Genomic DNA, 13351 nt, shown 5'->3' on the forward strand with positions numbered 1-13351 from the left:
GCTCCTTCCTATGCAGGTATTGGTTGTGAATACTTAGAAACTTTGAGATGAATGTGATCAAAATTATTCTTGTTATTAAAATGCATTTAAGGAATGTAATATATGGTGATTAACATAACAATAAAAGAATTTTAAAAAATGCATTTAAGGAAATTAGGCCCAGCCCAGGGCTGCTGTAACTAAAGAGGTCCTTTAAGGTACTTGGCTGAATGGTCCGAGCACTGAAGGGTGAAGATGAGGTCTGTGTCAGGTCCTTCTCTGCAGAAAGCTCGATCAGTGGGAGCTGGGTTAAGATTTTGATGAAAGATGGTTTTTTAAGTGTCACCAGTAGGAGGGCTTGAACTGGTATTTATGAAGCTTTGCTTTTTATTTAGTATGCCTAGTCAGCAAGTAAGAACCATGTTTTCCTTCTCCTTGTGTTCTGGAAGATCATAAAAACATCATGAAAGGGTTACTATGCAGTCCTCATCTGACAGTGGAAATCTTAGACATGATTCCAATCTGTTAGCATCCATATTGGAAATTTTCCGTCTGGCTTAACCCTTGAAACACAAGTAGCTTGCCACATGAATATGGAGGATAGACAAATGCTCTAGGTTTAGCATTTCAGTTGATAAACTGGCGTATAAATGTTACTGGTGCTACTGTTAAGATCATGTTTTAATCAGAATAGTGTTACAAATTGTAATAGAGCAGTTTTAATCTTTGTCACTCCCTTGGTTTCTTTACAGTTAGTTACTAAAGATTCTTATATAAACTTTTCTTCAAAATAGGCATTATTTTGTCCATTTAAAATTCACTTTAAATGTCTCTGCTTCAAGAATCCTGTTCTGGCAGTGGCATCTCACACTTAGCTCTTCCTTTTCTGAACTGTTCTCAGATTTATGGACTGTTACACACTTTAGCACTTAATTGCTACCCAAATATTTTACAAATACTAGTTTTACTTCCCGACTTAGTTTTAACTCTTAAATGCAAAGACCATGCTTATGCTTTTTGAATTCTCCAAAGAAATATGCATATAGGAAGAGATACTGTAATTGCTTATTATTTGATTTTATAGTCTCCTGCAAAATGTACTGTAATTATATTTTCTAATTTTTAAAGCTCTTGAATAACAGAAAGTTCTATCTCAAAAATTTATAAATATGTAAAGAAAAATTGAAAACTAAATTTAAAAGCTGAACCTTCAATATTAACTTTCTTCCTAGGATATCATCCTTTCTCCACTGCACATCTATAAAACATCAGTGTGTTTTTAATCATTTACTTATGTTCCCACCTCATTCTATAAATTATTTAAGACAACTTACCAAAATATACAATAATCTACAAACTATTAAGTGCTTAGGCTTGATTTACACTGTCCTGTGTTCCGGCTTCCCCACCTATAAGCTGGGTGTTTTGGGGCAAGATATTTAGTCGCTCTAAGCCTTAGATTCTTATGCTACAGAATAGACTAATATGAGTATTAAATAATCCATGCAAAGTATTTAGAATATTAGCTGGCACATAGTTAGCCTTCAATAAATGTTAGATAATATAACAATGAAAGTAAAATTTAAAATGATAAAAGGACCAAGGGAAATGTAATTTAAAAGATTCGACTCTACAAGATTAAATTGCAGTTATGCATTAAAACCTGGCCATAAATGACTAGTCAGTGCACACTGTTCTTAAAGTTATCTTTGGGAAGTGAAATTTTTACTATCTGCTTTGACAGCAGTTCTCATATGAGGCTTGATATGGGGAAACACTGAGCACGTAGCATACATTGTTAGCAAGTCTTGACATTAAACAGTCAGCTTGAGTGGTAGTCTCCTAAAACTTCTCTTAAGGTATGCTGGGGGCATGATGCCAGCATGTAAAATTCACAAGGGCCTGTAAAACACTGTTGTATCAGTTACACACTTTTTTTTTTTAACTTGTAAAGTGAAGTTTAGAAACTTACAGAAGCTTCATTTCCTCTGTTAATTTTTCCTCATACATGAGATTTGGAACTTTTCTCCAACCTTTCCCAGAGCACCTTTTATCTCCAAATGCCTTCTTCCTCATACCCCAACATGTAGACCACTGCCTGCTTTGTTTCAACATTCTTTTGCTCAGCTGCCAATGTGTGTCAGGACCCTGAATATGTTTGTTCTCCAGGAGCTCAGTCTCTCTCTTTCAGATAAATCCTGGCCCCTTTCACCCACTAGACTGTAAACTCCATGGTGGTTTAAGATGTGTTTTGTACATTATCATATCCTCAAAGCAGAGCAGGGGCTCTGGCACAGTTTAGGTGCTCATTAAGTCCCACTGAATGAACGCATGGTGATTCTTGCAGTGCTCTATGTTGGTGGATATGAGAGCTTTGGTTTTTAACAATAATTGTTGCATGCCTTATATAAAGTTTCTTTCATGCAACACACAGATGCTTCATGCAGGTGGCTGCTAGGTCCACTGTTCTTTCTGTAGGGTTCTCTGCTATTTTGGAAGGTCCATTGCTATTGGTGGCCCTGACTCTGGCAGAGACACTGGGCTTGCTGTTTTATCTGAGGTTTCCTTTTCTTCATGGATACATAGTTGCACTCTATTTCCCAGTCTCCCTTGCAGTTAGGTATGACCATTTGGCTAATTCTTTTTAGTGGAATGTGAGCAGAAATGATGTGTGTCACTTCTAAACGCAGACCGTAAAATTTTCCATGTGCCATCCTCTCCTCCCCACTCTGCCAGCTGGATATTGGTACCCAAGGTAACCAGGTGCTGAAGATGGCAGAGTCTCTGCAGCCTGGATCCCTGAATGATGACCCATGCCCACTGGACTTCATATGATGTATGAAACCACTGAGATTCCAAGGTTGATCTGTTAAAACAGCTATCATTACCTTAACCAATACAGACTCTGCTTATTGTGAGCCCAATGGAGTTTTTTTTTTTTTTTTTTAAGAAAGAACAGTCCTAGTCTCTTCACTAGGTTGATCTTTCAGAAGCTTTTTTTATCCTAGCATTTGAGAGGTACCCAGAAGTAACTGAAATGTATGCTTTGGTCCGTCAATGCCTAAGGTTTGTCACAACTAATTCAGTGTGCCGGTGCTATGTGGACACTTATGTTTTGTTTAGTGAGCGTAAGTCAGTGGCAGAGCAAGAAAAACAAAACAAAAAATCCTCGTTCTCCAGTACTTTGTCAGTTCTTACCCCTCCCAGCCATTATGATGTGATTTCCTCAAGCCAAGCAGCATTTTACAAAGAGCAGCTGTCTGTTTGGGAGGAAAGGATATTTTTTCTTGCTCATCCCTGCATTCTTCTGGGCCAAGACAGAACAATCTTGAAGTTCATGTTACAGGATCAGATACCAGTGTTGAATATTTTAAGGTAAAGAGTTATTTGGGGCATATAAAAAATTTGGTAATATGTATGATGTGAGCTCTTTAAAGAAGAAGTAGGTAGTAAGAATATACTTTTTTTTGTAGAGATAGTGGGAGCTGGGAGGGGCAGAGGAAGGAAAGAAGGCATCCCAAGCAGGCTCCATGCTCAGTGCAGATCCCAGTGTGGGGCTTGACCTCATGCCCTGAGATCATGACCTGAGCTGAAGTCAAGATTGGACGCATAACCGACTGAGCCACCCAGGCACCCTGAATATACGTTCTTTTAAATTGACAGATTGTTGGACATGTTTGATATTATCAAAAAACCTCTCAAAGTAGATTGTTATATTTACTATGTAATACTTTTAATTAGTAGTTGTTATGAGGGTGTATAGTATAGTACTTAAGCACTGAAATGCTGAACTTACATACCTTAGGTTCAAATCCTGTTCTACTACCCTGTTGTCTGTGTGACTTTGGACAAGGCACTTTAATCTCTCTGTGCCTAGTTTCCTTTTTTGGAAAAGGAAGAAAAAATACTGCTGGGAGGAATAAACAAGATAAGCTATATAAAACACTTAGCACAATTCCCAGTATACTGCTATAATATCAATGAAAAAAATTTAATGTTAGTCATAATTATTTCTCAGTGGTTCTTGGTTATTCATATGGAGTGTATTCCCAAATAGTTAAGGTCTTGGTAGGTGGGAGGGATGGGGTGGTTGGGTGATAGACATTGGGGAGGGTATGTGCTATGGTGAGCGCTGTGAATTGTGCAAGACTGCTGAATCACAGATCTGTACCTCTGAAACAAATAATGCAATATATGTTAAGAAAAAAAAAAAAGAATAAAATAGTTAAGGTCTTGGCTGTAGGTGCTGTGAAGCTATCTCTGTGTTTCTGTTAGGCCTTCTCGGTAATCCTGAGGGGCCCCAGTAAAGGTAAGGAAAGACTGAGAAGCTAAGTTTCTATGAGCTATGTGGTCTTTGAGAGTCATTCATCATCAGTTAACATATGGTTTTGAATTGCCACTCAAACATACACATTAAACACCTATTATGTGAGTTGGTGTTTGAATTGCCATTCACAAATATCAATAGTTTTCTGACAAGTAGCCAAGGAAGGGTTAACACATATTGCAAGGAGAGTCAGTTAAGTACCTTTGTTACTATTATCAGTCAGGGGTAGCATCTTTTTATTCTTAGACTGCTCCACCCAACCTAGTTATCTCATACTAAAAGGTTTTAAAAAGTTGTAGCTCCAGTGTGAAAACACTTTTACCCATGCCACTGAATAATTTGCTTATGTATTTCATCATATAGAGAGTAATCATCTACTTTTTCACAGTTCTTAATAAAAAATAAAGTAGACAGAAGCATTTTCTTTTCTCAGCTTATACCTTTTACCTCCGAAATCTTACAGGAAAGTTGTTTCAGGTAGCACAACTGTTAAAACTTTCTTTCTTGCCTTACAAATATGAAAAATGGTGGAGAGTTTTTAGGTTTGGAGATTGGTTTTTTATTGTTTTAAAATTAGAGGGCCAGAACTGTAGTAAAAACACTGGCAAGAGTTTCAGGTAACCAATATTACTAGAAGTTTCCATATTTAATTTAAGAATAAGAACCACAACTCCACAATTGTGTTTTATATACAAAGGTGGTATTACCAACCCAATCCCATCTTGTGGATTTTTCAGTTTTGCTAGTTTCTTTTCTAGGAAGTAGTATGGATTCTTGTATTTACATATTTTGAAATAAGGGATCTCAGAGAAACCAATTTTTAATTCTTCATCTGCCCTGGAGAATGTTGGAGCATACAGGCAGAGTGGCTTCCATTCTTTTGCTTTTGGTACCAAAGAAAATTTTTTACTGTATGCTTTACTATATTTTCCTTCAGCTAATGCTCTGAATTGCCTTAAGGAATACAGTTCCCAAATATCTAATTAGTCCCAAAAAGCAGTAAGGAAACTCTAGAAATCTGACTACAGAGAAGCTTTTACAACTGCCACATAATACTAGCCCCAAAATTCTAATAGTTTAGAATCTTTAATAAGAATCCTGACTTAAGTCATCCTGTTGGAAGATGCTTTAATTATCTTAGAAGACTCAATGTTTTAGAAAATCCTTAGAATTTTGAAGAAAAAGAAACTCTATTTACTGTTGGAATTATATTTGACCTGGAATTACAACAAAAATATGTTATTGTTTTGGTCACATGAATACATAGGCCCATCTTTGTCTACTTGTAAATCCAGCAATTGACTGCTCACACACAGATAGAAGGATCGATTTGGCTTCACTATTAAAGTTAATTTATAATCATTTAATGTAGTTTCAGATCTTTGATGATTCATCTTTAAGAAATGATTTCCGCATCTATGTTGGATTTTACTAATCTAATTTTGAATACATTCATCTCATTTCTTAGAACATTTAAGTTTTTTCCTTAGTGTTGTTAATGAAGAAATATGCGTATCTGAAAAGAAATGGAATTAGCCGCATCTTTAATAATATAAAGGAAATACTGAAGAATATTTCCATTATGTACTACTGTGTCAACATTTATAATTAAGACTCTAGGGGGCGCCTGGGTGGCTCAGTTGGTTGAGCTTCCAACTCTTGATTTCTGCTCAGGTCATGATCTCAGGGTCCTGGGATCAAGCCCCGCGTCAGGCTCCACGCTCAAGGGGGAATCTGCTTGAGATTCTCTCTCTCCCTCTCCCTTTCTCCCTGCTTGCTCTCTCTAAAATAAATAAATCTTTAAAAAAAAAAAAAAAACTACCCAGCTTTCTCAGTTCTGAGAAAGCTGGTATTATCTAAGGTATTGCAATTGTTTAGTCAGATAAAGCAAATTCTTTATTTGACTTCTGTGGAAATTAAATATGCATACTATTTCTAATCATCTAGTCCATTTTTCGAGTTCAAAAATAACCTAGTTGAAATGATTACTGAAACATATAAACCTCATAAAAATTATTTTTATTATTTAACTATAGGGCATATAACCTAAGGTATCCAGGAAAAATAGTGTTTATTCCATTATTGGGTTCACTTAAGATCATCCCTGGTAATTTAATTGTATGCTAGACATTGTGAATTTTACTTTGTTGGGTGCTGTATATTTTTGTATTTCTATAAATATTCTTGAGCTTTGTACTAGGATACAGATAAATTACTTGGAAATAGTATGATCCTTTAGGGTTTTGCTTGTGAAGATTACTTAGGTGGGACCAAAGCAGTGTTCAGACTAATTCTCATTCTTTCATAATACTAAAACAAGGCCCTTTTGAGTACTCTCCCAATCCCAAGAATCATGAGTTTTCCAGTTTGGTGGAAACAGGTACTTTTTCTGGCCCTGTGTGGGTTCTGAGTACTGTTTTCTATAATGCTTTTGGATGGTTCTTTCCCTGGTTGTGGACAGTCTGTACCCATGCTTTTGCTGCAGCACTCTGCTGAGCACTTGAGGGAGACCACCTGCAGACGCCCATGGTATCTCTCTGTAAAGCTCTCTCCTCCCTGGTACTCTGCCCTCTCTGGAACTCTAGCAGCTGTGGTCTCTCCAGACTGTCGGCTTCTGCTCCTCAACTCAGTGACTCCCCCGCTATGCCTTGCAGCTTTTAAATTCTAACCAGGCAGTAAGCTAGGGCTCCTCATTTGTTCCCCATCAATCAGAGATCACTGTCCTTGTTTTGATGTCCAGTGTCTTGGGAACTACTGTTTCACATATTGTGCCCAGTTTTTGATTGTTTCAGAAGGAGGGCAAATCCAGTCCATTATTCCATTTCAGTCAGAAGCAAACTAATGTCAGATTAAATCTTAAATGAATATTAATCTTCTAGTTTAATTTTTCAAAACATAGGTAATGAGATGCTATTATCTCCAAATGAGATTATTTTTCAGGGAGCAAGCTCATGACTTAATCTAGGCAGAACCAGATGATTTCTTAACCCCTTCTAGCTATAAAACCTGTTGTGGCAGTATCTTTTTATTACATTTAAAGCAGTACTCTAACAAAGATTTAAATTCAGACAGTGCACAGTTACTATACCAAAATTATTTTTCATCTGTTACCTTTATCCTTCTCTCCCTCCCAACAAATGGTGAAAATATAACAAAATGGGTATTGAGGCACTGTAAATGGTCTCTACACTCTTTTGGAAAACAAATTGGAACCATATATTAAAAGGCATAAAAATTATATCCTTTGAATCAGTAACTTTATTTGTAGAATTATAGCCAAATAAATAATCTCAGATATGTAAAAAGCTGTATCTCTAGAAATGTTAATCATGGTGCTAATTATAATGGAAAAAATTGGAAATAATCTTAAGTCATAATAGGTGTCCAGTAAGGGGTTAAAAACCCAAAATATATAAAGAACTCCTACAACTCAACAGCAAAAACCCCCAAACAACCCAGTTCAAAAGTGGGCAAAGGATTTGAACAGACATTTTTCCAAAGAAGTTACACAAATAGCCAGTAAACATATAAAAAGATTTTCAGCATCACTAGCCATTAGGGAACACAAATCAAAACCACAATGAGATACCACTTCATACCCGTTAGGAATGCTATTGTAAAAAAAACATGAAAAATGACAAGTGCTGAGAAGGGTGTGGAGAAATTGGAACTGCCTCTTGTGCATTTCTCAGGGGAATGTAAAGCAGTACAGTGACTGTGGGAAGCAGGCAGCTCCTCAAAGTGTGGAACATAGTATCACCCTATGACCTAGTAATTCCACTTCTAGGTGTACACACCAAACAACTGACAGCAGGGACTCAAGCAGATCCTTGAACACCCATATACGTAGCAGCAGGATTCACAATAGCCAAAAGGAGGAAACAACTGGAATGTCCATCAACAGATGAGTGAATAAAATGTGTTATCTCCATGCAAGAGAATATTAAAAAGGGAAATTCTGACCCATGCTACCACTTGGATGAACTCTGAGGACATTAGAATAAGCCAACACAAAAGGACAAGTACCAATTCCACTGATAAATGGTTCCACTTATAGGAGGTACCCAGAGTAGTCAGATTCAGAGACAGAAAGTGGGATGGCGGCTTCCAGGGCCTAAGCAGAGTTATTGTTTAATGGGTACAGAGTTTCAGTTTGGGACAATAAAAAAAAAATTCTGGAGATGGATGGTTGCATACCACTTTGAATGTACCTAATGCTACTGAACCATGCACTTAAAAATGGTTAAGATGGTAAATTTTATGTTATGCATATTTTACTAGAAATCAAGTATGTCTTTAGCATGTATGTGTGTGTAATTAAGTAAATATTTCGCATTCCAAAAAAGAGTAAACTAAGGAACGCTCATCAGACACTCCCACTCTTATTCCTCTCCAGGAGTGACGCACGCAGCCATCTGGGCAGCATGCATTTCTTACCTCAGTGCAGCTGTTCCCCCTGAGCTGAGGACCTCTGCTCAGGGCATCCTGCAGGGCCTTCACCTGGGTCTGGGGAGAGGTTGTGGTGCCATGATCGGAGGCGTATTAGTCAATTATTTTGGTAAGAATGGCTTTCTCCTTTTCCCTTTCTTCTGTGTTGAGAACTTATACAATTTTTCAGCAGCACCTCACTAAACACTCAAATTATTACTTAAGATTGCCAGAAGCTAAACTCCAGTATTCGTATTATCTTTCTCACTTTCATGGTAGTCGTAATTGTAAAGCAGTGTGCTTAAGTCATTACGATGATTAGAGCCAGCCTGTAACTGTGCACACTTCTATGACAAACAGCCTAATGGGATGCTACACAGATACCTCAAAGGAGCCAAACAAATTAATAAGCACCTGTGCTTTTGGTCTGAAGCAAGGTACCCTAAACCTGCTGATGATAATGCTAGAGGAAAGAAAATTCATCATTATTTCAGAAAAATCTAGCTATTTGCTGCCTTTGGTAATGTCACTGCAGCTCTGATGACACAATCTGTCTGCCCGGTCCGATCTCCCTTGTCGGAAATACAGGGGTGGGGTGGAGATGAGATTATCCTGCTCAAGGAATCTGGACTGCTCAGTCGTCTATGGAAGGTGGGCCCAGGGTATCTGAATTTATAGCACTAACTGAGTTCTGCTGTTCCAACTACTGATTAATAGGGCTGTTTAACAGGTAAATGGTCTTTAGGAAGAAGAGAACACCACTGAGTTTTATGGTAAGAGGCACTGAGAGATAATCCTTTGTAAATGTAGTTTTAAAATCTGATGCATGACCAATTCAATACCAGCACTGGGGGCTCCTGGCACTTACCAGGCCTGTTGTCTAGTGTATGAAGCCACTGACTAGTCATCGTTCCCTGGTTCATCCCAAGCCCTGTTGCCTTTGCCCTGAACTTCGGCACATTGACAGTTTGGGATGAAGGCTATCTGCATTTCCTGGAATTACTCTGTATAGTGCTCTGTTTGTTTCCACAGGGGCTGCTGCGACCTTTCGAGGAATCGGCATGGCCTGCCTGGTGATCCTCCTGCTTTTTGCCCTGATCCAGTGGCTGGCAGTGCCAGATGAGGAAGAAGGTAAACCTGTCCATTCTCTTACTGGTTCCTAAGGTTGAAGCCATGAAGAATTCTATACGTACCCCTCAGAAACCCAGAGGTGGTAACAGACCTGCCTGGCTAGATTTTCTGTGGTGTGTATCAATGAATTTATGTGTACCACTGCTAGAGAGAAGCTGTCTCCTGTGTTGAAACGAATGCTGGTCATTTTAAGTAGCTTGGGGTTTTCATGTTTTTGTTTTGTCTTGTAGTACAAGGTAGTATGGGAAGAACTGGTTTTAAATTTCTCTGGTACTCTAAAGGGATTTCAAATTTAAATCACATACATTTAACCTATACAGTAATTTTACTCCTAGGGATAGGGAGTGGTATTAATTGTTACACTTTTACATTCATTTGGAAAAAAGTATCTAAAAACTTAAATTTGAAGTTTTCCCTTAACCAGGCATGACCCTCATTAAAATTGTCATATAGAAAGGAGGTTATATCAAATATAATATACAAGTATACAAGTTGAATCAACTTTTTTCTTTTTAATGAAGAAAACCAACCAGTCTTGCTTAGCTTTGGGTCCCAGAACAAGGTTCATCTTCTTTGGTGTCCTATTTTTCTTTTCTTTTTAAAGATTTTATTTATTTGAGAGAGACAGAGAGAGCACACATGAGCAGGGGGAAGGGGTAGAAGAGGGAGAAGCAAACTTCCCGCTGAGCAGGGAGCCTGATGCGGGAACCCTGGGATCATGACCTGAACCGAAGGCAGACACAACCTTAATCGACTGAGCCACCCAGGTGCCCCTGGTGTCCTAGTCTTTAAGGAGCATTTGCCTCAAGCACCTTTTTCTGTTAAGGGAAAAACTAGCTTGTTACAGAAAACCCCAGGGGCAGATTTAATGCTAACAAGTTATACAGAAAGAAAGACCAATGCTGACTTTTCTCACTTCTTTTCCATGCCTTCAGTAAAAGGCCCATAAAAACAGCTATTACTGTTTTGATGCTTATCTTTCAAAACTCAGTCCTATAAGTGGGCCTAAGACAACATTCACGATAACCCATGCCCACAGATTAAATTATATCTAAGTGTAATGAAGAGTACATTTCATAAATAAATATAAGTTAATATCTATTAATACCTAGAAAGAGATCCTGGAAGATAAACATCACATCTGTTGTTCAGTACTTGCACCAAGAGGCCCTCGATACACAGTAATTTACTAATGTGGCCACGTACACTAGAATGGGCTTACGGGATTGTCTGCTTATTTATTTTTATTTGTTTAAATATGTAGAAAACTCTGAAAAATGATTTAAACATGATTTTCTCTCCAGACAAGACAATGCTGGCAGAAAGGATTCCTGTTCCCTCTAGTCCTGTTCCCATAGCAACCATTGACTTGGTACAGCAACAGACAGAGGATGTCATGCCACGCATTGAGCCCAGACTTCCGCCCAAAAAAACCAAGCACCAGGAAGAACAGGAGGATGTGAACAAGCCAGCTTGGGGGGTCAGCTCCTCTCCCTGGGTGACTTTTGTCTATGCACTCTACCAAATTAAAGAGATGATGCAGCTAACAAGAGACAACCGTGCTCCTGAGATACAGCCTTTGCAGGTAAAGGTACTCCCTTAAGTGGGCTCAGCTGTGTTAATTATTCACTCAACAAGATTTATGGAAGGTCTGCTGGGCAAAACCATGCAGACAAATAATTTCAGTATTCTGTGACAAGTGCATTATAGAGGTATATACAAGGTTCTGCAGAGAGAAAATTCTGCCTTATGGAGCTCAGTAAGGCTTCACAGAGAAGGTATTTCTTGAAAGAAAAAACAAATCCAAGAATTGTACTTTTCTTTAAAATTTCAGTGTTGACAGATACCAGTTCCAGTGAGAATATATGGTTCTTGCCCCGGGAGATCATTATTTATTAATCTCTGTAATTCTGAAATTCTAGTGAGGACATTATAATAGGACTTCAATAAATATCTGATGAATTAATACCCTGAGCCACTGTATGAGTCTAATGGAATACTCAGATTAGTGGGAGTGTTGTTTTGCTGGTGGCCTCACATGAAAAATTGTGTTTTTTTCTCATCCCTAGAGATATAGTCTCTCCTGAGTAAAGTCAGATCATATTGATAAAACAGTATGGGTAATGGTTAACTAAAGCTATCTACTGCCTTTGGAAACGATCAAGTGTGACTTCTATGAATAGTTCAGCTAAAGTAATGAATCTACCTCCCTGTTTATATTAATCATATCCTTTCACTTGATGAGTCATGTCAGCTCTATATCTAGAGTAGCTTCAGAGAACACGTAAGACAAAAATAAAGAGTAATTCGGATAATTTCCTTTTTAGAAAATTTGAACTACCTTAATTAAATTTATCATGACTTTGTAAACTAACATGTAACATTTCTATAATTTAAACCAAATCTGAGTCTTCTCATACTCATAATGCATCCTGGTCTATGCATGATCTTACTCATTTATCAGGATTATAAACTCACATGAATGTCCTGCTCAGTCAGAAAAGGAGTGTCTTGGGGTAGAAGGAGCATATAAAGGATGCGAAGCAGCGAGGTGAAGCAGAAGAAAGGATAAGATCTTCTGCTTGAATAGCAGTGTTTTCATTACTTTGGGTACTCATCCTCATTTTCACGGAAGCCTATTAGGCCTACATATTATCATTGCATTTTTTTTTCCTGGCATGTCAGGATTAATAAAAACTGGCTGGTATGGCTTATTCTTACAAATAAGGCATCATATTAAGATTTCTTTACATTTTAGAATTGATCACAGAAATAAAACTTTTTCTTTGGTGGTCAGCTATTTGAAGTGATGTATACTAATTCAGAGGAAAATCTGTTTTTAAAAAAACATGTTTCCTGATATGTATCAATCAGCACTGTGGCGATGTAGCAGTTTACAGACATGCTGGGGGCAGGGGTGATATGCTGGGGTATGTGTGGACTCACAGTTACTTACTATTGGTGACCTAAGTGCTTGTTTCCCTTTTTTACACAGATGTTCTGTCTTAACTTGTAGTGTATACTTTAAATCCCAAGTATTCATCAGGACCCTTAATTTCAGGACATTATTTTGTTGGCCTTGTCTCTGAGGCTGAGAATGCCTTCCTTACTTTCTGTCAGACAGGTGCTTCCAGCTCTTGAATTCTGTTCAATTCCATGCTGCTTGCTCAGTGACTTGTCACAATGGTGGAGGCTCAGTAAATATTTGCTGATGTAAATTGTTTTCTTAGTAGTACCAGGCATTTTGGTAGTGATGTTCCTTTATCCACAAGATACGTCTGCTTAAAGTGTTTGTGTTTTTCATGCGGCTTTGGCAGTTGCATATAGGAAAGGAGATGAAAGGTAAGACATTCTATCTTTATTCCTCTATTATTTGTTCCCTGAAGTTGCTTCAGGATGATCTCCCCATGTTTCTTATATCTTTACTTGAAGGCATATAAAAAAATGTTGATTTGCAAGCAGCCCTGACTACAGAACATCTTCTCT

General features: G+C 37.9%; 2 protein-coding genes across 4 annotated transcripts in view; one reads left to right on the plus strand and one right to left on the minus strand.

The window, feature by feature from the left end:
• MFSD6 (major facilitator superfamily domain containing 6) overlaps window positions 1-13351 on the plus strand; it is a 68630-nt gene that overhangs the window by 53145 nt on the left and 2134 nt on the right. The window contains exons 4-7 of one of the 2 annotated variants that reach the window (XM_027588926.1): window positions 8703-8864; window positions 9767-9865; window positions 11170-11450; window positions 13183-13207. In XM_027588926.1, the coding sequence (XP_027444727.1) occupies window positions 8703-8864; window positions 9767-9865; window positions 11170-11450; window positions 13183-13207 (567 nt within the window). The remainder of the gene's footprint in view (window positions 1-8702; window positions 8865-9766; window positions 9866-11169; window positions 11451-13182; window positions 13208-13351) is intronic. The other variant, XM_027588924.1, reaches the window with a different exon arrangement.
• The window catches only part of NEMP2 (nuclear envelope integral membrane protein 2), a 157204-nt gene that overhangs the window by 14619 nt on the left and 129234 nt on the right, over window positions 1-13351 (minus strand). The gene's annotated exons all lie outside the window — the stretch shown is intronic.

The sequence above is a fragment of the Zalophus californianus genome, chromosome 3, assembly GCF_009762305.2.
Source record: "Zalophus californianus isolate mZalCal1 chromosome 3, mZalCal1.pri.v2, whole genome shotgun sequence".
Lineage (NCBI taxonomy): Eukaryota > Metazoa > Chordata > Mammalia > Carnivora > Otariidae > Zalophus > Zalophus californianus.